Source organism: Periophthalmus magnuspinnatus, chromosome 21 (assembly GCF_009829125.3).
Source record: "Periophthalmus magnuspinnatus isolate fPerMag1 chromosome 21, fPerMag1.2.pri, whole genome shotgun sequence".
NCBI classification, from domain to species: Eukaryota; Metazoa; Chordata; class Actinopteri; order Gobiiformes; family Gobiidae; genus Periophthalmus; species Periophthalmus magnuspinnatus.
Genome location: NC_047146.1, coordinates 5,395,136 through 5,417,674, shown reverse-complemented (window position 1 = coordinate 5,417,674; position 22,539 = coordinate 5,395,136). Strand labels below are relative to the sequence as shown.

The window sequence follows — 22,539 nt, the reverse complement described above, 5'->3', positions numbered from 1 at the left end:
GCTCAGTTGGTAGAGCGTTTGTCTCACAGGTTGGCAGTGTGACTTCAGCTCCTACAGATAAACACTGACATTGTGTCTTTGCGCAAAACACTTAACCCACCTCACCCCCAGTGTGTGTGAATGTGTGTGTGAATGTGTGTTTCCTTAACGTGAAGCTATAAAGTATCCACCATCACATAAGTAAAATACAAATACTTCAACATCAGCAGAGTGTAAGACCTGGAACGTAACAGTCTTCACACGTTGGTTCTGACTGTTTGGGGAGCACATGTTTTTGTTCATCGTTGAGTCATTTTGTATAGATTTGTTTGGCTCAGACTCTGTTTGAATAGTCTGCATTCACACGGTGGCGTTCAGTGATGTCATCGTTTGAGCTGGAGCCAAACAGACCGTCGAATGGATCATAAAAACAGCCCCAACTGACTCTTGAACTGTTTAATTATTATTATTATTATTATCAGGACTCGGCTCCACAAACTTGTCATATTAGTTTTATGAGTTCAAGTTCATTCAGCTGACAATGAACGTGTCTTTTGTGTTTGATCAATGGCACCACTTCTGAAGATCTGAAGAAATAAGTTCCCCGCTCTGTCTAAAGTTCCGTTACTCAAGTTTGACTTTAATCTGAGCTTTATTTTTAACACAATCTGACCATAAAGAACAAAATCAAACTCTTAAACAGGACCATGAACGCTCGGATTGACCACAGCCTCCTGAAAATGCGCTTTTAAAATCCATTTTGTTTGTTTTTTTCTTGAGTTTTTAGATGATCTTAAACCTTTTTTGCCCGTGTTTGCTAAAGTGCGCATCGTGTCTCCGTGGTAACTGCTGAACATTACGTCCTAGACACACATACAGTATAAACAGTGACACTTTGAACGCTCGGATTGATCACAGCGTCCTGAAAATACGCTTTTTAAATCCATTTTGTTTGTTTCTTGAGTTTTCAGACAATCTTAAAGCTTTTTTTGCCCGTGTTTGCGAACGTGCATGTCGTGTCTCCATGGTAACTGCTGAACATTATGCCCTAGACATACATACAGTATAAACAGTGACACTTTGAACGCTCAGATTGATCACAGCGTCCTGAAAATGTGCTTTTTAAATCCATTTTGTTTGATTTTTTTCTTGAGTTTTTAGATGATCTTAAAGCTTTTTTGCCCGTGTTTGCTAACGTGCGCATTGTGTGTCTATGGTAACTGCTGAACATTACGTCCTAGACATACATACAGTATAAACAGTGACACTTTGAATGCTCAGATTGATCACAGCCTCCTGAAAATGCGCTTTTTAAATCCATTTTGTTTGTTTTTTTCTTCAGTTTTTAGATGATCTTAAAGCTTTTTTGCCCGTGTTTGCTAAAGTGCGCATCATGTCTCCGTGGTAACTGCTGAACATTACATCCTAGACACACATACAGTATAAACAGTGACACTTTGAATGCTCGGATTGATCGCAGCGTCCTGAAAATGCGCTTTTTAAATCCATTTTGTTTGTTTCTTGAGTTTTCAGACAATCTTAAAGCTTTTTTTGCCCGTGTTTGCGAACGTGCATGTCGTGTCTCCATGGTAACTGCTGAACATTACGCCCTAGACACACATACAGTATAAACAGCGATGCAACACTTGTGAAAATGTGTTTCACGCAGAGTTGGATTTTTGAATTATAGAGTAAAAAACATGACACAGGATTAAAAACGGCTTCGTGTTTGTTCCGCTGTTTGTTTATCACCGACAGGAGAAGGAAAAATCTCACCTTCCTCTCTCAAAATTAGCATTCTGAAGATGTCCTTTCTGTATCAGGAGAACACAGCCTGGCGGTGTGTGATTTACATGCTGCTGCTGCGATACAGGAGGGAGGGGTGGTGTTTGGTGCTGGAAGAATTCCCAGCATTCCTGACAGCTCAGATTAAATGGGAGGAGGAGCTTATGTTTGTATCTTATCCCAGAATCCATTACGACACGACAGCGCTTGAGTAATGTACAGAGCTCTTTGCGTTTCCCTCCTGAGTGATGGGATAAAAGCAAGTCCTTGTACATCCCGTGTTCTCAGCGCACGCCCTGCTCGGTGTCGTCTCGCTCCTGGCTCCACAGAGCTGATCAGGTCGAGGACTCCGGAGCGCTGCGCAGGTTCAGAGCTGCTAATGACAAAGTAATTAGGAAACTACTCAGGTGTTAAAGCCTCTGATGTTGTTTGTTTGGCTGTGACTCCGGTCCCAGCTCAGGCGTCAGAGTCTGCAGTGACACACGACAGCGGCAGGTACACACACACACGCACACACTCGTACACACACTGTCGCACTGGTCTCAGGATATAAATATGTAGTAAAGCTTTGCATTCTGAGCCCTGTTCTGCACAGACTCAGCGTGTCTCTTTTTGCCCCTGGTGAAACTTGGGGCTTATCTTCGCCACCGTTCAATTTTTCAATACACCTTTGTTCTGTTTTCTTTGTGCCTCCTCTGTCCGTAGATTCACTATTCTCTTTGTAGAAAGTTGGCTCAAACTATTTTGATTCTTGACTCATGAAACATTTCTTTAGTTTTAAGCATCTAAAACCTGATCATTTCTTCTGAAGGATGTTAAGTTGTCACGTCAAAACCAAAAAAAAGGTTGAAAAATGCCTCCAGACAAACTGAAATATCAACGCTGAATCTTGGTTTTTGTGGCTAATACACGTTTTTTTTTCGTCCTGTTCAGGTTGGCTGCATGAACTGGCCAAGCGTCTGGGGACTCCTTACTTCCTGTCCCCCTCTCCCACTTTGGTCCCGGGATCGGTCAGCGGTCTTCAGCCCAACAGCAGCCAGTGGAACCTGACCGGGCCGGAGGTGGTGGGGCAAACCTCCTGGAACTCCTCCCAGTACTTCGGGAACATGTCCGCGGCGGACGCTGTGTCCGGGGCGGGGGCGGGAAGCGGGGGCATGGGGGTCCTGGCGGGGGGTCCCTCTATGCGCAGCAGCTACGTGACGTCTCTGTACTTCGCCCTGAGCAGTCTGACCAGTGTGGGGTTCGGGAACGTCTCGGCCAACACCGACTCGGAAAAGATTTTCTCCATCTGCACCATGCTCATCGGAGGTTAGTGCTCTTATCTGTGTCTTTCTCCTAACTCGACTAATATCTCCCATAAGGTTCAGTTTGTTTTCATCCCTGTTTGGACTGCTCACTAGCGCCTCAGAGTGGTCACGTGATGTTGTTGTGACGTGTCTGTTCAGCTGATTTAAACAGGTTTTGGTGCTGTCTTTCTGCTGGTGGAGGCAGGACGACAGCGCCATCTTCAGTCCGAATTCTTCATGACAGTATCCGAGGTGTGTGAGAGTAAAAAGGCCCCCTCGTCCCGGTTTATTTATTTTATTTTATTTATATATTTATTTGACAGGGACAAGGCTTCTCCACAATTCACCAATATGCAAAGTATATTAAAACACCTGCCCCTTAAAATAGATACATCAGTGCCCAAAAATACATTCAACACTCACACGTTCTCTCACTCACCAACTGTCATACGACCTATTTACAAGTGGGTACAGTTTTGACTCATTTTCAGCCAGTTCTTAACCCTAGAGGTGAACATTTTCAACTCAGAAATGTTCTTTATTTGAATGGGCAGTGAGTTCCACAGTTTGCAGCTCTGGTATGAAAAGGCAGACTGTCCAAAAGAGGTTCTGCGTTGTGGGATTGTACAGTTCTTGTTTATGGTGCCTCTTGTCGCTCTGGTGCTGTTTAGTCTTTGTATAAATGTACTGAGTGGTTCTGGGGCCAAGTTACGAATACGAAACTATACTTTAGAATACTAAAGTCCGGTTTAAAGGATACATTTCCGTATTTTGATTCCTTCTTTAATCCAGCGACGATGTTTGTTGTCCCCTGTCCCGATGACATTTGCTCCGTCCCAGTCCATAATGTGGTTCTCTCTTTTACAGTGATCCAAAATGTCCGATTTGAGTTGCTCTGTTCTGTGCTCTGTTCCTTTTTCCGTGTACTAAATACCCTCTGTTCCGCCATGTATGTTTTATTGCAAGACATTTTATCACAGCAGCATCACGTGACCACTCTGAGGCGCTAGTGAGCAATCCAAACTGTCAGGGGTGAAAACAAACTAAACCTTTGTCTGAAAAAAGTCTTAACTGGACCAGCACCTGCTCCAGTCTCGTATTTTTGGGCTGTGTATGATACTATGTACTGATATTGTAGTATACTAGTTATAAAATGTAAAACTGCCCAAATAAACAAAACAAAAATACAGTTTGTGTGCAGTAAAGTCACTTGGGATTGGAATTATTTCGTAGAATTCTTTTAAAACATGAACATAATTCCTTCCAAATCCAAAGTTATGGGCAATATTGTTTTATAAATGAACGCTAGCAATAAAGTCCATGATAATGTCACGATTTGGATTTATAATTATATATTCCGGCTCCACTGACTCTGGTTTCAGTTCATTTTGTCCTCTCTCTGTAACCGGTGCTGTCAGACTCGTCATTTTGGTCTTAAACGTTCGTATTAACCCGCTCTACATGATCCTGTGTTTTTTATTTCACTTTTGTGTCTGTAAATCAAGATATGAACATTAATAACAGACAAATCAGGCATCTTTTTTCTCTTCTTTACACAGTCTATGGAAATACTTCTAAATAAAGACGCTAACTTGACAAACGCGTCTTAAACTTCTGCTGCTAAAGTCTTAAATTGTTCCATTATCAGCAAATCTTTGTTTCATATAATTCAATGCACCAAATTGGGATTATTTTTAATATTATTACAACAGGCAACACGTCTTATCCATGTAAATATATTTTACACTTTAAAAACGTCTCTTTCCTCCATTGTAAATATCACATTATTCTAAACCCATTCTTCCATGAACTGTTGAAAATGTTCCACTGTTACACGTTTATATTCCAGTTTCATTTTTTGATCCATTATCTCCTGACAGCGGGACGTCAGCACACTGTATGGGACAATTTGTTCTTCCTCAGGTTCTTTTGTCGTTCGCACAAAAGCTTCCTGGGAAAAAATACTTGCACTCGACTTTTTTACTCCAACTTCACCAGAGCATTTCCACGTAAGAGTCTCAATCCACTTTCACAGAGCCATTGTGAAGGTTTGTCACACTAAAGATGAACTGATCGTGAGAGTTTTAAGGACAACAACACTGGTTTATGTTGCATTTATTCATACTGACACTTTGCAGCCAATGTCATCAACAGTCACTGGGGTTGTGGTGCTAACTAGAGGCACTGCTCTGTCTGAGGCTTTGTTAGACTTTAATCTGAGCTTTATTTGATTTTAACACAATCTAAACGGAAAGAACTGATTTAGCTGGAACTACAACAGATGATTCATACAGCTAAACAAGTCTCACTCAAATAACATTACAGTCACATGCTAGCATTAGCATTAGCATTAGCCAACAGTTTTCAGTTAGCCGCTCTCACCTTTTTGTGTAAAATCAAACTCCTAAACAGGACCATGAACACTCAGATTGATCACAGGCTCCTGAAAATGTGTTGTTTAAATCCTGTTTGTGCTAATGTACTCCAGTGTTTGCTTATGTGTGTGTTGTGTCACCATGGTAACCGCTAAACATTCTGCCAATACACATACATGCAGAACACCCCCAGTGTGACTTCACTGCACAAGAGTCAATCACCTGTTTGTTTAATGGACTGGAATGAAACAGTCCATTGAAACGATGGACTGTTTCCAGTCATAGCAATAACCTTCCAGTTACTGCTATGACTGGAATGTCCCACAGTATGGCATTAAATGTACATTTCTGCACCAGGCCAAGTTACAAGTAAGATCTGTGTGGAGCGAGCCCATATATTTTTTGCAATAAAAACACTCGTAGTGATACGTGTTCTGCATGTGTGTGTATTGGCGGAATGTTCAGCAGTTCAGCAGTTACCATGGCAACACAACACACACACTGGAGTATGTTAGCACAAACCGGACTCAAACAACACATTTTCATGAGCCTGGGATCAATCCGAGCGTTTATGGTCCTGTTTAGGAGTTTGATTTTACACAAAAAGGTGAGAGTGACTCCCATTGGGCCGTGTGCTGTTGGCTGGCGTCCCATTGGGCCGTGCTGTTGGCTGGCGTCCCATTGGGCCGCGTGCTGTTGGCTGGCGTCCCATTGGGCCGTGCTGTTGGCTGGCGTCCCATTGGGCCGTGTGCTGTTGGCTGGCGTCCCATTGGGCCGTGCTGTTGGCTGGCGTCCCATTGGGCCGCGTGCTGTTGGCTGGCGTCCCATTGGGCCGCGTGCTGTTGGCTGGCGTCCCATTGGGCCGTGCTGTTGGCTGGCGTCCCATTGGGCCGTGTGCTGTTGGCTGGCGTCCCACTGGGCCGTGTGCTGTTGGCTGGCGTCCCATTGGGCCGTGTGCTGTTGGCTGGCGTCCCATTGGGCCGTGTGCTGTTGGCTGGCGTCCCATTGGGCCGTGTGCTGTTGGCTGGCGTCCCATTGGGCCGTGTGCTTGGCAGCGGTGCAGTGTTTTGCAGTGTTAGTAGATCTGCTCTGTTGGTCACTGCACTCCAGGGAACAGTCATTTAGATGTGGAGGCATTAGTCAGGTCAGCACTGGCCCGTGGAGGTGGCCCGTGGAGGGGGCCCGTGGAGGGGGCCCGTGGAGGGGGCCCGTGGAGGTGGCCCGTGGAGGTGGCCCGTGGAGGTGGCCCGTGGAGGTGGCCCGTGGAGGTGGCCCGTGTGAGGATGCATTCTCAGCATCTTACATCCACATGGCCGATGGCAGAGCACATCACTGTTGGGGACTTTTTATTTCTGTGGGTTGGATCGCAGTTCAACATTTACCAGTGAATATAAAAAGATGCACACGAGCCGTCGACAGTTTGGACACAGCCCCAGTGTGTTTGAAGTCAGATCTATGGAGTTATGATATGGATAGATATGGAGTTACTTTTGTCTTTGCTACATCATTTCATTTATCTTCATATATCTGATGTTGTGTCTGTATCTAAAATAAGTAGTAAACATAAAGAAAATTAAACCTGCAAGAGGCATCAAACGCTTTCAAAGTTGTTTTATTACTTTGAAATTTTAGACAATTAAGAAATTTTGCTAGTAGAATAACGTGGGCACTTTCGCATCACCATGGCAACGCAGTGACAAACACCACACGTTTCTGTGTACTGACAAGTACAGCCCGAAGACACAATAACACAGAGACAAGTGCCACGTCAGCGCCATCCTCAGGGAGTGCCGGGTCGATCAAGTGTGAAGCGCAGTCTGCCAGGGCCGTTTGATGCCGCTTGCAGCTTTAATTAGTTATTGTTGTTAATATTTATTATGGCTTTTACTTGGTTTTACTCTTACAGCCCTTTGCAAACTCTTGTATATTTATAAAATGTGATAGAGATATTGGATTTGGATTTTCTTCTTGTTCCATTTTGATAATTTTACACTGGTTGATTTTTGTATTTTTGCTTTTTCAGCTCATTGTGAGTCAAAGGATGATGCATTTAAACAGATTATCTCTACTACTGTTACTACACAATACTGCAGTACTCTGAGCTACAGTACTGATACTCCTGCTCCACATACTTCAGTCCGGCTGTTGTTGAGTTAATGACACACACTGAATGCTCTTAAATCCTTGGTTCCTCATAAAACGCTCGTCTGATTCTTCCTTTAATGACGTTTTGTTAAATACATCTGTGCGTTTCAGCCCTGATGCATGCAGTGGTCTTCGGTAACGTGACGGCCATCATACAGAGGATGTACTCGCGGCGCTCGCTCTACCACACCCGCACGAAGGACCTGAAGGACTTCATCAGGGTGCACCGCCTGCCCAAAGCCCTTGAGCAACGCATGCTTGAATGTTTCCAGACAATGTGGTCGGTCAACAATGGAATAGATGTCAGCGAGGTGAGGGTCAAATGTGACACGTCTGTGCTTCAGAGTGTGGCTTATATAAAGTTTAATATGTTTAGGTTTTAAATGCAACACAGTTAATCGCCAACTTCAGGAGTAAAGGCTGTTTTCATTTGTTTAAAGCGCACACATCACACTGTTCTCTCATCTGTGTTCTAATGTTGTTTCCTCATCACAAACAGACCTGGAGTTGTGTCTTTTTTTTTGTCTCATTCACATATTTTTAACGCACAAACCCTGCGTATTTAGACTGAGTTCTTCCCTCAAACTGAAAACGCTCTGTTCCACCTTGTGATGTCATCATGTGGCGATACAGGAAGTGCTCCGCTGTGTTTTTAAACTCCACACACCTTCACCAGTGTTGTAATTTTAGACACAAGGGGGGACCAAAGATTACAGTGTTTATTTACAAAGGAGCAAAATACGTGAACGATGATCAAAAGGTGAGTTGGGAACAGGGCGTGGGTCGTGGTCCAGGAGCTAGGCGGGTGAAGCGGGGTCTGGGACAGGGTGGACAGTACCGGCGGAGTAGAGCTGGGTCTGAGGCGGAGGAGCAGAGCGGGTCCAGAGAGCAAGATCTGGTGGAGGGTAGAATATCCAATGAGTAAGAACGAAACAAGACAGGGAAAAACAAGGACTGAGCCAAGCGAGAATACCACTCGGGTACGCGGACGATCTGGCGCCGAGTGTCAGGTCCTGGCTCCTCTTATTGTCCTCAGGTGTGGCTGATTCGAGATTAGCCCCAGCTCCAGAGTCAGATACGTGACCAAGCAGGAAAAAATACACAAAATATGACAGACAGACCAGGATCATGACAACTAGAATCATTTGGATGATTTCAGACCAGGAATTATTACCAATCTCTACTGAACCAAAGGTAAAAACGAGCCGTTGAAGAAACTTGAAAACTACCACTTCATGACATCACAAGGTGGAACAGACCGTTTTGTAGATAGATTAATACTCCAAGTCTGTTTTTGATGCGTTAACAGCTTTAGAACACGATTTAAAGCTCACAAGAGTCAGTTTTGTGTGATTTAGAACCTTTAACATCACTGTGCCTAATTTTTTTACAACATCACAATCTTTATTTTACACAAATTTCAGATATGGGCAAAGAAAAGTTATAATTTAAAACGTTCAAAGTTAAAATATTGGGGCTGTGTTTCATTTTTCCAGTTGAATAAAGGTTTTACATGAGAGTGACCGCTAGCAGAAAAATGACATTATTGGCATTATTGTTATACTGCATCATTTTCCAAGTACTACCATAGAATGTACAGCGGGGAGTTACGTTCTACAGTCCAACAGCCAATCAGGACGCAGGACACAATGCACGTTCATACGCTGTAAAAAAAGAACGTGAAATTGTGCAAAAAAAGTCAGCGAAACAGCGAGAGCACGAAAGGTGAACCGCGATATAGCGAGGGACAACTGTATATATAAATGGACGTAGCTAACCTGCTAGCGGCCACGTTCCAAACAGGAAATGATCATGTGCGCCATCGATTCTGGCTCCAATTCACTTTACATTGAAAAAACGTGTCCCCTCTCTCTGTAACTGCTGCTGTCAAACTCGTCATTTTGGTCTTAAATGTTCATATTAACCCGCTCTACGTGATCCTGAGGTGTTTATTTCATTATTGTGTCTGTAAATAAATTAATTAATATGAACATTAATAACAGACAAATCAGACGTCTTCTTTCCTATTAGCAACAGCTTTGATTGACAGCGTTGCTAAGCGCCTGCTCCCTGTTAAACGAGCTGCAGGCGGGAAGGGGCGTTACCTTCAACAGCCTCGTTCCGGATTGGCTCTCTGTTTGCTATGATGTTTATTGTCAGAACTCGGCTCCAAATTAGCCGCTATAACCGCTAGCCTCGATGAGCTTCATTTGACTGGAGCTGAACGCTGTGGCTGACGACATACTCACTTAGTCCACGTCTTTACACAGTCTATGAGTTCTACACGTCTTTTATTTGAATTCACCACTTCTTCTATTAATATAAATCTGTTTTGAAGCCCACCCTCAGCACCGTGACGACAAAACGACAGCAGATATTTTGTTTTTTGCGTCTTTAACCCCAGTCCTCTCCCTTCCAGCTCCTGAAGGACTTTCCCGACGAGCTCCGAGCAGACATCGCCATGCACCTCAACAAGGAGCTCCTTCAGCTGCCCCTGTTCGAGTCGGCCAGTAGGGGGTGTCTGCGCTCACTGTCCCTCATCATCAAGACGTCCTTCTGCGCCCCGGGAGAGTTCCTCATCCGCCAGGGAGACGCGCTACAGGCCATCTACTTCGTCTGCTCCGGGTCTATGGAGGTGCTCAAAGACAACACTGTGCTGGCGATTCTGGGTAGGTCCAACGTCTGAACTCGCGCACACGGCATTCCGAGGTCGGCGGTTTCGAATCCCGCTCTCGACGTGAACATCTTTGGTAGAGCAGAGATGGGTTTCTTGATGTAAAGCTGGTTCTCGGTATGAATACAGACCGTGAAAGCGGGGCCTCACGATCCTTCTGACTCTTTAGGTTTTAAGCAGGAGGTGTCAGAAAAGTTACCACAGGGATAACCGACTTGTGGAGGCCAAGCGTTCATAGCGACGTCGCTTTTTGATCCTTCGATGGCGGCTCTTCCTGTCACTGTGAAGTGTTGGATTGTTCACCCGCTAATAGAGAACACGAGCTGGGTTTAGACCATCGTGAAACAGGTTAGTTTATATAAGCGGGACCGACCCTGAATGGGACTGGATTGAGTTAAGGGTCATGTCTTTATTGTCCCCGTAGAGAAATTTGTCCCCTGCATTTGACCCAGTTGTCATTTGTCACTGTTGATCCATCGTCTTGCAGTGACACTTCAGTCCTTTTGGGTTTATGTCACCGTTTCTGTTGTGATCCTTGCCGTCGATGCTCGTGAACTCTTCCTCAAAACCATCAGAATTCGTCCGCGTCCCAATTCGACGGTTTCACACTTCGTCGGCTGCATTCGAAGAGCATTTAAGAAACTTCTGGCGCGACAAGGCCCGTCCTGTTTGATGCACGATCCACAAATGCGTCCGTTTCCAGCATTTCCACGAAGATTGACTGTGAACGAAGCGTGTATGCGAGCAGACTTTGCGGACAGCTATATCCCATCATGCACCACGCATCACTTCTTGTTTTTCTACCGGAGAAACAAAGTATATTTTCTTTAAAGTTATGTAATACAAGCTACAATTTGGAAAAAAAATCACCCCGAACGTTATATTTGCTTCTTGATATTCAAAGGAAAGATTAATTCCTCACTTCATTCAATCTAAACAGAAATAAACGGCTGCGACGACGACGACACCGTGACTCTTCTTGTATGAAATAATAAAGAAACTGTAAAACTGTAATTATTTCAGTCCATTTTAAACGTTTAGCTCATTAATCAGCAGTTGTTAAAGTTGTTAGGCGGTAATGTAAGCGACTTAACGTAAGCGCACAGACAGCCAGTCGACGGAGGAGTACCCTTCGCCGGTCGGGTACTTCGAACTGTACTTCGAAGTGCGCAACTGACACGGGCATAAACTCCAGTCTCTCAAACAGTTCTACGCCAGGTTAAACTGGAGAAAATTAATCCGAAAAATCAGACACGGAGGCCAAAGACGTTCACAAAATATTACATGGCACATTTTGAAAACACAAATTAATTTCCTGAACTTGCAAAATGAAAAGAATTAATTCAAATCCTTCAACCTTTGCTCTGTGTGAAGCTGAAGTAAAGGTTATGTTTGATTTGAGTTACTAAATTACACGCTGATAGCTAATTACCCCTTGTTGCCACAGAGGGCGCCAATTATTTCAAAGACGTTATTCAACAAAGCTTTGATGGAAGATTGGGGGGGAAAATGGCACCTTTCGCTGTCAAACCGGGGCTTAATGAGCCGCACTGACATGATTATGATTTCTGAGACCCCGAGCTGCCGACGCAACGAGGGGAGGGTGAGGAGACGTGTGCCAGTTTCACACCGAACCATGTCACGTTTCAGCTCCTGTTCCAGATGTTTCTACAGTCAAAGGTCTTCAGGACGAGCTCAAATAATGAAACTGAACCAAAACTGATTTCACGTGATGATGGTGTTTTAAAAAAGCTGAAATGAACCGATACAGTATGTTTCATGTCTAGATAATAAAACAAATGCTTCGTTTTTGGGAATAATTGTTGTTGTCCATTTTACACTTGGAAACAGCTCAAATCTTCATCAAAATTGCCACATTTGAAGCTTTACAAGACTCAAAAGCGACGTGAAATACTTTTACTTTTTACTGTTACGACCAGCTCGTGTGGGAAAGGGAAGTAACAAAAAAAAAATCAAGATGGAAAAATGGTAAAATAAGAAGTAATTTAACAGGGATGGTATGGGTAAACTAAACAAAAAGAGACTAAACATATATAAACAAAGGATTTAAACCAAAAACAAAGGTAAAGTTACTAAAACACAAATTTCACAATAACAAAATCTTAGAGTCAGACCACGATTATTGGGGAAGAACTCAAGGACGAAGACTCAGGGACGAACACAAGAAACATAATATATAATTACAAAACAACAAAAAACAACACAAAAGAACTTAAGGCCTAGGGCTGTAACATTTACTCTTTAAGTACATTTTAAACAGGTACTTTAATACGTTTTTTTCATGTGATACTTTTACTTTTACTTGAGTGTTTTGTTTTTTATCTCTGAGGTTGCCGGTTCGAATCCCGCTCTCGACATAAACATCATCTGTAGACGACATATTACACAGATGAATACTGTTGTTGTGTCTCTGGGCAAGACACTTAACCCACCTCCAGTGTCTGTGTACATTGAGTGAGTGGTACATTTTTAAACAAGTACTTTTAAAATTGAGTACTTCCTCCACTGCTATTGAAAATCCTTACTATACTGAGCCAAATGCATTTTAGGTCAACCTTTTTTTTTTTTTTAGTTGTTTTTTTTATTCCTGTTATCAAAAAGAACTCACCTCTACACCACACGTCCAAAAATACTCAAACCTCGTCAGGTCAACTTCCTGGACAATTCTCCCGAGGCGTCTGTTTCATTTCCTCTTTTGACAGAAGTAATAAGTGATGGGTCTTGGTTTAAGTTCTATCCCGTCAGACCTGCAGAGGCTTTTCATCTCGGGGAAAATGGGAAATCTCGCTGCAGTGGAACAAGAAAACCACAAATAAAAAGTAGATAGATGGGTATGAGTTTGAACAATGGGATGACATAGACAGCAGTCCTGAAGAGTAATGGTACGGTCCAGTTTGAGCAGCGCGGGGAAGGGCATCAGACGTAACAGAGTGTGACGGGACATGTGGCCACAGCGGGGGTCACTACTTTAAAGGGTTTTCTGTGTTAGATGGACTGTGTGGACTCTAAACACAGACATACACGACAGGAAAACTTTTGCAGAGACGTCTAAATCGCAAAAAAATTATGAAAAAATAAAAACAAAAACAATCCTTTTTCTGATTATTCTGTCGTTTAGCGAATAGAAATAATTTTGTTAGTCCTAATTGACCTAAAACAGGAGAAGTTTAGTCTGATTTCATGTCAGACAGTGAGAAAAAAAAGCGTATATGTGTTTTTTTAAAGTATTTTTTGTATTTTTATTCGGTTATTACATTCAAAATCAAACATTATTCGACTTGTTTAAGGTTGTAAGAGTTTAGGCTGAAGTAAAAATGATGTATAATGCCTAACCCTATTTAATAACGCACAAGAAATCCAAGAAAAGCAGCATCAGTTCTACAACAAATGAGTCAATATGTAACAAAAGAAAAACTGCAAACCACGACAGTTCACATGAATCATTCCTGAGTCCTGCCGTTTTCAAAAAGTAATGTTTTATACCTCTTTTTAATTGCTTTTATTGCGTAGAAGCTTTTTAATGTATCATCAAGGTTGTTCCGCGCACTAACCCCTTGAAAAGAAATGCAGTACAATGATGTTTTTTACTTATTCTCACTTTTTTTGAATAAACCTGTTCGTCTAAGATGACACTGACTCTCTCTGTTCAAATAAGGAGCTTCACGTCATTAGAGTTGTGCTCAAATCAACAAGATCAAACAATTTTACTAATTTTAACTTAACAAAAATAGGATTTGTTGGTGCGAGATGCTTGGTCTGCTTGGTGAACTGTTCTAACGACTGTCTTTTGGAGTAGAAACATTGATTTTATGTTAGATTTAGAAGTATTACCCCAGATTTCAACACAATAATTTAAATATGACAGGAATGGACTATTGTAGAGTCATTTAAGTGAAACCTGACGCTGCAAACATTTAATTTTACTCATTATAGCAGCAATTTAACATTAATGTGCACTTTCTAATTAAGTTTTTTATCAATTCAATATGAAAACCTAAGAATTTGGTTCTTGTTCAATTTCCATGTCGATTTTTCTATTTCCAAAGATAATATATGTAGTTTTATTTAGATTCATTGAAAGTTTACTAATATCAAATCAGTTTTATTTAGCTTATTTTGCATTTTCTACTGCACGTATAAGATTTGGTAGATTCTAAATATAAATGATTTAATTAAACTGTCTGGTTTCAGCTCCATCTTGTTGTGACTAGCCTAAAGTACAGATGTTATTTTCAGCCCTGGGAGTAATTTAATAGAAGTTAATTAAGTTTTTGCCAGCTTGTAGTATTTATTTCTGTATATTTTGTTAATCTCTCAATATTTGTATTCGATCTGACAATGGCCGCGTATTTGCTCGTCGCCGCCGCGGACAGTTATTAAGCCGCTCGTGGAAAAGACATAACCTAGTGGACCAGAGCGAGCGGGCACAAAGGCACACCTGTACAAACAGCTTAGTATAATTGCTTTAGCTCGCTGCGTTACACGTTCAAATCTAATTTCCTCCTGAAGCTACAGCTCAACTAATCCGGCAAACAAGACTTCCTGAAATGCGTTTGTGCCGATATGTGTCAGTCGGAACGAAGCAGAGTTTTGCATTTATGTCACGGTCGATGACAGAGATTCCCGCCGTACAGGTCGACTTCTGCAAAAGGTCAAGATGCACCGACCTAACGGCTGGTAGCGTGCGTTCTGCGAGAGCGAGGGCTGGAGACACGAAGGGGGTTTACGTGGAAATGCCAAGCCCCCGGCCCCGTGTTTGATGTCCGTCATAAAGCCCGTCGATAGACTGAACGCACGGCTGCTGGTGTTAATAATATATACGGACATTGCATTATTTAAACACCTTGATTATTAATGTTGGATAGAGCCGAAGCCCCTCAGGGTTCCACCGCGCGGTTCATATGTGCGGATAATTACAGGTTTACACTGAGCCAGCGAGTCTCAGAAATCAAGCCCTGTGCGGAGCTATTTAGGCTTAAACTGTGTCCTGGACAGACGGCGTAAGGACGTGGACCGAGGGACTGTGACGTCGCCCGCGATACCGCATTAAACGTACAGTATCTACCTCCGTGGAGCAGATGACGCCACCAGGTCAAGCAGTTAGCTAGCAGTTATAGCGGCGAATTTAGAGCTGAGTTTCATATTTGGAATAACGACCGCGAGTATCATAGCAACTAAAGAGCCAATCCGGAGCGAGGATGTTGAAGTTAACGCCTCTTTCTGTCCGTACTGCTGGTTTAGCGACGCTGTCAATCACACCTGTTGCTAAAGCTAGCCAAAGCGACCTTGGGGGAAAGACGGCGCCTGATTTGTCTGGTGTTATTGTTCATATCTTGATTTACAGACACAAAAGTGAAATAAAAACACCAGGATCGTGTAGAGCGGGTTAATACGAACATTTTAAGTGAATCGGAGTAGAGACGATGGAGCAGGAAGCGCACATATGATCACTTCCTGTTTGGAACGTGGCGGATAGCAGGTTAGCTACGTCCATTTATATATACAGTCTAAGTCTCTGGTCCTAAAGAAGAATAAAACACTGGATTTTGCGTTCAAACCCAATCCAGGAGCTACGTTTCTTTGTATAAATGTGCAAATGATCAGGTTCAGTCTTCAGAGCGTGACCCAATCGATGGATAAATAATGAAATGCAAAATCAATAACAAGTCCCGCAGCTGTTCGGTGGGACTTTTCAGGAGAGTAAAGTGCTGCTGATTTGGAAATATAAAAATATTCAAATGGGGAAGAGGTTTGAAAATGACTGGTTTTAGCTGCGCTTTAGAGCTCTCGGTCCTTAAACAGAAACAGACTCTACAAAAGTACAAAAGCCTCACTCTCGACACTCTCACGGTGGTATATTACATTCATTTGTTTGCATAACTCTGTAACTTTATGCTATGTAATGTCATTCCACAATACACAGCCGTTTGCACATGAGATGAAACTGCCTGCGGTGAACTATAAATGTTAATCGCCGCGTTCCAGACGACATCGTAACGTTCTACAGCCCGATAACATTTGAAACAGATGGGAACAGTTTAAACGAAATGTTGTTAAAATGCTGATTTTTGTGGTAACGCAGTGAGATTAAGGGGCTGGTCTCTGATAGAAATGATCAGGTTTGACATTTGTGAGTTTACTTTTTGAATATTTCGTGGCAAAGTACAAAGTTATTAACGGGAAATCTGGCTTTTGCGCCCCCCATTTTCACATCCTAGAATCTGAAAACCATCAATTTCATCTTCAGTTTTATCATTTATTCAAGTTCAGGTGACTTTATTTTTGTATTGGACAGACAGGTTTCTACTTTCTGTATAAAAGAACCAACCTGGAACCTTGAGCCTGAAGCATAGACTGTGTAAAGACGTGGACTGAGTGAGCGCGACGTCCAAATGAAGCTAATCGACGCTAGAGCGGTTATAGCGGTGAATTTGGAGCAGAGTTACATATTTGGAATCCCGACTGCGAGTATCATAGCAACCGAAGAGCCAATCAGGAGCGAGGCTGAAGAAAGGAGTGGTTTAGCGGGGACTGGGCGCTTAGCAACGCTGTCAATCAAACCTGTTGCTAACGCTAGCGGGAGTGACCTCAGGGAAAGAAGGCGCCTGATTTGTCTGTTATTAATGTTCATATCTTGATTTACAGACGCAATAGTGAAATAAAAACCCGTCTGAATCCCGTAGTGTGTCTGAAGGAGCAGGTGGAGCAGGTGGAGCAGGTGGAGCAGGTGGAGCAGATGGGAGTGGTTCTCGAGTCTGTGCTGCTCCAGGTGTTTTATTTTCGTAGATACATTTTCTTGCTTTTCCAGAGCCGCTGCTTTGATCTCTGCCTTTGATGATTTCTGGCTCCGACCCTCCCATATATTTATTTGCAATCGATTTTGTTGCAAACTTTAATTCCCTTATCTCTTTTTCAACAAGAACAGTTTATAAATGTTATTAAAACTTAAAGGGGCAGATGATGACTTTTCTAAGCTGTGTTCCCTCATCTTTGGATCACTACCTTTATGTTTCAGTTGTTTCCTGTGCTTTTGAGTCATCCTGTTTTGTCCTGGATGTGAGAATGTCTGTTTGCACCTTCCCCTTAGCCCCGCCCACTGATCTGTGCGCACTTATTATTCAAAGAAATCAGAGTCCGGCTCACACGTACCGCTTTAATACTCTGAGTCCTGTAGTTTTGAGTCGACGTGTTTTGGATATTGTGGTTTATATTGAACAAAAATCAAAATAATACATATAAAATCTACATATGTTATAGTTTAAATATAAAAAAACAGCATAATATGTCTTTTTAATCGTGGCCTAACCCCAATCAGAGTCAGTCAGAATCAGTTTTATTGCCTTTGTCAGTGAACAAAATGCTAATGGTGCAAAATTAAACAAAACATTATAATATAAACTGAGGCGATGTGTTATGTAAGGATTAAACCTGCAGAGTGTGAGTATCATAGCAACCAAAGAGCCAATCAGGAGCGAGGCTGTTAAAGGTAAAGCTCCTTCACACCTGCACCACTGGTTTAGCAGGGAGCGGACGCATAGCAACGCTGTCAATCGAACCTGTTGCTAACGCTAGCGGGAGTGACCTTGGAAAAAGAAGGCGCCTGATTCGTCTGTTATTAACGTTCATATCTTGATTTACAGACACAAAAGTGAAATTAAAACCCCAGGATCATGTCGAGCGGGTTAATACGAACATTTAAGACCAAAATGACGAGTCTGACAGCAGCAGTTACAGAGAGAGGGGACACAGTTTTTTAATAGAAAGTGAATTAGAGCCAGAATCGATGGAGCCGTAAGCGCGCACATGATCACTTCCTGTTTGGAGCGTGGCGGCTAGCACGTTAGCTTTGTCCATTTATATATTAACGGTCTATGGTCCGTTCTAGAGCACTCGAGCGTTTGTTTACCTGTTGCTATGGTGATGTCCACAGAGCAGTGATACAGAATGTGACTTAACTGTTGCCGGAACTACTTGTGTGTTACGCAGGATTAACACACGGCACTTAGTTCAGAATTCTCACTGACCGGTGTTGGAAAATAAGCTAATAAATGGACGTCGTGCCTCTTGTCTCCGCAGGTAAAGGCGATCTGATCGGCTCGGACTCGCTCACGAAAGAACAAGTGATAAAGACCAACGCTAACGTGAAGGCCTTGACCTACTGTGACCTGCAGTACATCAGCCTGAAGGGCCTGAGGGAGGTGCTGCGCCTTTACCCGGAATACGCCCAGAAGTTCATCAGCGAAATCCAGCACGACCTCACGTACAACCTGCGAGAAGGTCACGGAGCAGACGTGAGTGCTTCATCACGCTAAAACATGAACGGGCTGCAGGGGGGGCGAAGGCAGAGTAATGCAAATGTTGTATTGGTACTTTGCGTCCCTGGGGATGTGAAGCTAACCGAAAGCACTACTCTGTCTAAAGCTCTGTTAGACTTTAATTTGAGCTTTGTTTTAACACAATCTGACCAGAAAGAACTCACTTATCTGAACTTACAACAGGTGAGCTGATCTGCGCTGAACAAGTCCCTCTCAAATAATACCACAGTCACACGCTAGCTAGCATTAGCGTTAGCATTAGCCAACAGTTTTGCAGTTAGCCGCTCTCACCTTTTCCGGATTGATCACGGACTCCTGAAAATGCGCTTCTTAAATCACTTTTGTATTTTTTCTTGCGTTTTCAGACAACCTTGAAACATTTTTGACAGCGTTTGCTAATGTGTGCGCCGTGTCACCGTGGTAACTGCTGAACATTCCACCATAGACATACATGTAGAACAATCCCACTGCAAAGTATCATTAGTGGAAGTATTTTAATCTTTTAATTCAGATGTTAAAGGAATGAAGTAGAGAATGTTTTAAATGTCTGATTGAACCGTTGAGTTCACTGTTGGGGGTTTTGTTGCTGTTTTATTGCGTTTTGAGGAATAATTTTATTAAAGGTTCTATATTACGTAAAACTGACTCTAGTGAGCGTTAAGTCGTGTTATAATGCTGTTACCTCCTCAAAAACAGACCTGGAGTTGTGTTTTGTTTCATTCACACATGTTTGAGTAACACTTTATTATTATTCTGTACATCTCCAAACCTCAAAACGCTCTGTTCCACCTTGTGATGTCATGAAGTGGTAGTTTTCACGTTAACAGCTACGTTTTAACTTTAGTTCAGTAGTAGATTGGCAATTCCAGATTAGCTGAAATGATCCAAATGATTCTAGAAATGAAGGCGTGTGGAGTTTAAAAACACAGCGGAGCACTTCCTGTATCACCACACGATGACATCACAAGGTGGAACGGAGCGTTTTCAGTTTGAGAGAAGAACTGAGCGTAAATATGCAGGGTTTGTGTGTTAAACATGTGTGAATGAAATTAAAAAAACACAACTCCAGGTCTGTTTGTGACGAGGAAACAACATTAAAACACACATCAGAGAAAAGTGTGACACCGGCCCTTTAAGGAAAAGTTCTTTAAAGATGCAGTGATTTTCCCGGTGGAGATTGACAGATGACAGATTATACTTAGATCTTTAAAGCCACCTGTAATTGATCATAAAAGTACAACAGATGGAGATGCTTTTGAGGCCAGTCACACACAGTAAATACAGTTTTATGGTTTTCCGTAAAGCTGGAAATATATATTTGTTTTTCCTTGACACACACACACACACACACACACACATTGAGTCATAATCTCCTAAGTGAACCTGATCAGATAGGTTGCTTTAACTGTTTATTATAAAGTTTCATTTCTTTTTGCTTCCTTATTGAGAAATTTGACTTGGAGCAGGGGTCGGAGGCATTCACAGACATGACATAACAAAACACACAGTCACTCGTGTTGTAAATTTTACGAACTGGGACACGAACAAGTTTTTATACTTGTTATTCTTACATAAATGCAGCCTGTACCTGCTCTTACTGTGTGTTGAGCTCATGAGAGGTGATGATCTCCAGAGACCCCGCTATAAAAGGAAAAATAAAACAGTAGAACCCGTATAAAATAAATAATAAAAATAAATACATAAAAATAAAATAAAATAAATATATATATAAAATAAAATAATAAAATAAATAATAACAAAATAAAATAAATAATAAAATAAAATAAATAAATAAAATAAAACAAGACAAAACAAAACAAAAAACGGCTCGCATTTGGCATCTGAAATTTGAGAACGGTATCAATAAAAATACGAAATAATAATACTAAAAATTTAATAAATAAATAAAAATGAAATAATAAATAAATAATTAATAAAATAATACATGCATTAAAATAAATAAATAAATACAAATATAATAATAATAATAATAATAATAATAATAATAATAATAATAATAATAATAATAAAAAATGGCTTGCATTTGGAGTATAAAATTTGAGAACGGCTCAATAAAAATATGAAATAATAATACAAAAAAATAAATAAATAAATAAAAATAAAATAATAAATAAATAATAAAATAATAAATGCATTAAAATAAATAAATACAAATAAAATACAATAATAATAATAATAAATGCATTAAAATAAATAAATAAAAATAAAATAAAAAACGGCTTGCATTTGGAGTATAAAATTTGAGAACGGCTCAATAAAAATACTAGAGCGGCTGAGGCTTATCTCAGTCTCACATTTCTCATTCACCGTGTAAATACATTCTGCTGCTGCCAAAAGTGCAACCTTGAAAATCCACATTCGTAAAACACATTTGTAATTCAATTCAAATCAATATATGCATCCTGAATGTTCCCTCGCCCTCACACAAGGTCACTCACAAAAAGGCTCTTCACGGCCCCATTCACACTGCGTTTAAATACAGCCACTTGTGCATTTCATATTCCGCACCGAGCGCTCTGAATCGGCCTCGGCTGGTGCGGCACGAGACACGAGACGGAGCCAAAACACAGACCAGAAGCTGCTGTTTGAAGCTGTTCTGCTGCTAAAAATAGAGCAGGGGGGGAAGCACGGGCTCTCCCTCACTGGCTGTCCCCTCACTGCTGCTGCTAAGATTGGATCCTGTTGGATATAAATAACCCAGCCAGTCGAGGAGAACAGTACGAGGAGGAGGAGGGAGGAGGAGGAGGAGGAGGAGAGAGGGGGCTGTCTCATTTTCTTCTCCTCAATCCCTCCTTCTCCACTGCAGTGCTGTGTTCCTCGGGGGGCAGAGTACACTTACTGCAGAGAGAGTGGTTCGTGTACATGTGTGTGTGCGTATGAAACACACACTCTTAGTATTCTGCAGGCTTCTCCAGACGCGCTGTAGCTCCTGTACCAGCTCCGCCGTCATCATGGTCAACAGGACTGGACGGTAGTTTACGGTCAGAGCAGTGACCGAGCACAGGCCGAGCTCAGTGCACCTGTTTAATCATAATGAGACCAAACACACGGGTTATTTTATTTCAAGTTTTCTGAAACATTAACGCGAGAGAATGTAGCATAATAATTTAGCACAGTTTGAATTTGTTATATCATTTAATGCTCAGCTCTTGTCCGAACTGTAGATCCACAGAAACACTGGAGTCCTGGTGTAGTCCTGGTGTAGTCCTGGTGTAGTTCTGGTTTAGTCTTGATGTAGTTCTAGTTTAGACCTGGTTTAGACCTGGTTTAGACCTGGTTTAGTCCTGGTTTAGTCCTGGTTTAGTCCTGGTTTAGTCCTGGTTTAGTCCTGGTGTAGTTCTGGTTTAGTCCTGGTGTAGTTCTGGTTTAGTCCTGGTTTAGTCCTGGTTTAGTCCTGGTTTAGTCCTGGTTTGGTCCTGGTTTGGTCCTGGTTTAGTCCTGGTTTAGACCTGGTTTAGACCTGGTTTAGTCCTGGTTTAGTCCTGGTTTAGTCCTGGTGTAGTCCTGGTTTAGTCCTGGTTTAGTCCTGGTTTAGTCCTGGTGTAGTCCTGGTTTAGTCCTGATGTAGTCCTGGTTTAGTCCTGGTTTAGTCCTGGTGTAGTCCTGGTTTAGACCTGGTTTAGTCCTGGTTTAGTCCTGGTGTAGTCCTGGTTTAGACCTGGTTTAGTCCTGGTTTAGTCCTGGTGTAGTCCTGGTGTAGTCCTGGTTTAGTGCTGGTTTAGTCCTGGTTTAGTCCTGGTTTAGACCTGGTTTAGTCCTTGTTTAGTCCTGGTTTAGACCTGGTTTAGTCCTGGTTTAGTCCTGGTTTAGACCTGGTTTAGACCTGGTTTAGTCCTGGTTTAGACCTGGTTTAGTCCTGGTTTAGTCCTGGTGTAGTCCTGGTTTAGTGCTGGTTTAGTCCTGGTTTAGTCCTTGTTTAGTCCTGGTTTAGTCCTGGT

General features: G+C 42.1%; 2 protein-coding genes across 2 annotated transcripts in view; both read left to right on the top strand.

Moving 5' to 3' along the window:
• The window catches only part of kcnh3 (potassium voltage-gated channel, subfamily H (eag-related), member 3), a 161,787-nt gene extending 143,210 nt beyond the window's left edge, over nt 1–18,577 (top strand). The window contains exons 8-11 of the mRNA XM_033987198.2: nt 2,698–3,072; nt 7,682–7,881; nt 9,990–10,239; nt 18,342–18,577. Coding sequence (XP_033843089.2) covers nt 2,698–3,072; nt 7,682–7,881; nt 9,990–10,239; nt 18,342–18,577 — 1,061 coding nt within the window. The remainder of the gene's footprint in view (nt 1–2,697; nt 3,073–7,681; nt 7,882–9,989; nt 10,240–18,341) is intronic.
• Nucleotides 18,578–18,580: 3 nt separating this feature from the next.
• lcmt2 (leucine carboxyl methyltransferase 2) overlaps nt 18,581–22,539 on the top strand; it is a 10,806-nt gene continuing 6,847 nt past the window's right edge. Inside the window, exon 1 of the mRNA XM_033987197.2 lies at nt 18,581–18,631. Within this exon, the coding sequence (XP_033843088.1) occupies nt 18,581–18,631 (51 nt within the window). The remainder of the gene's footprint in view (nt 18,632–22,539) is intronic.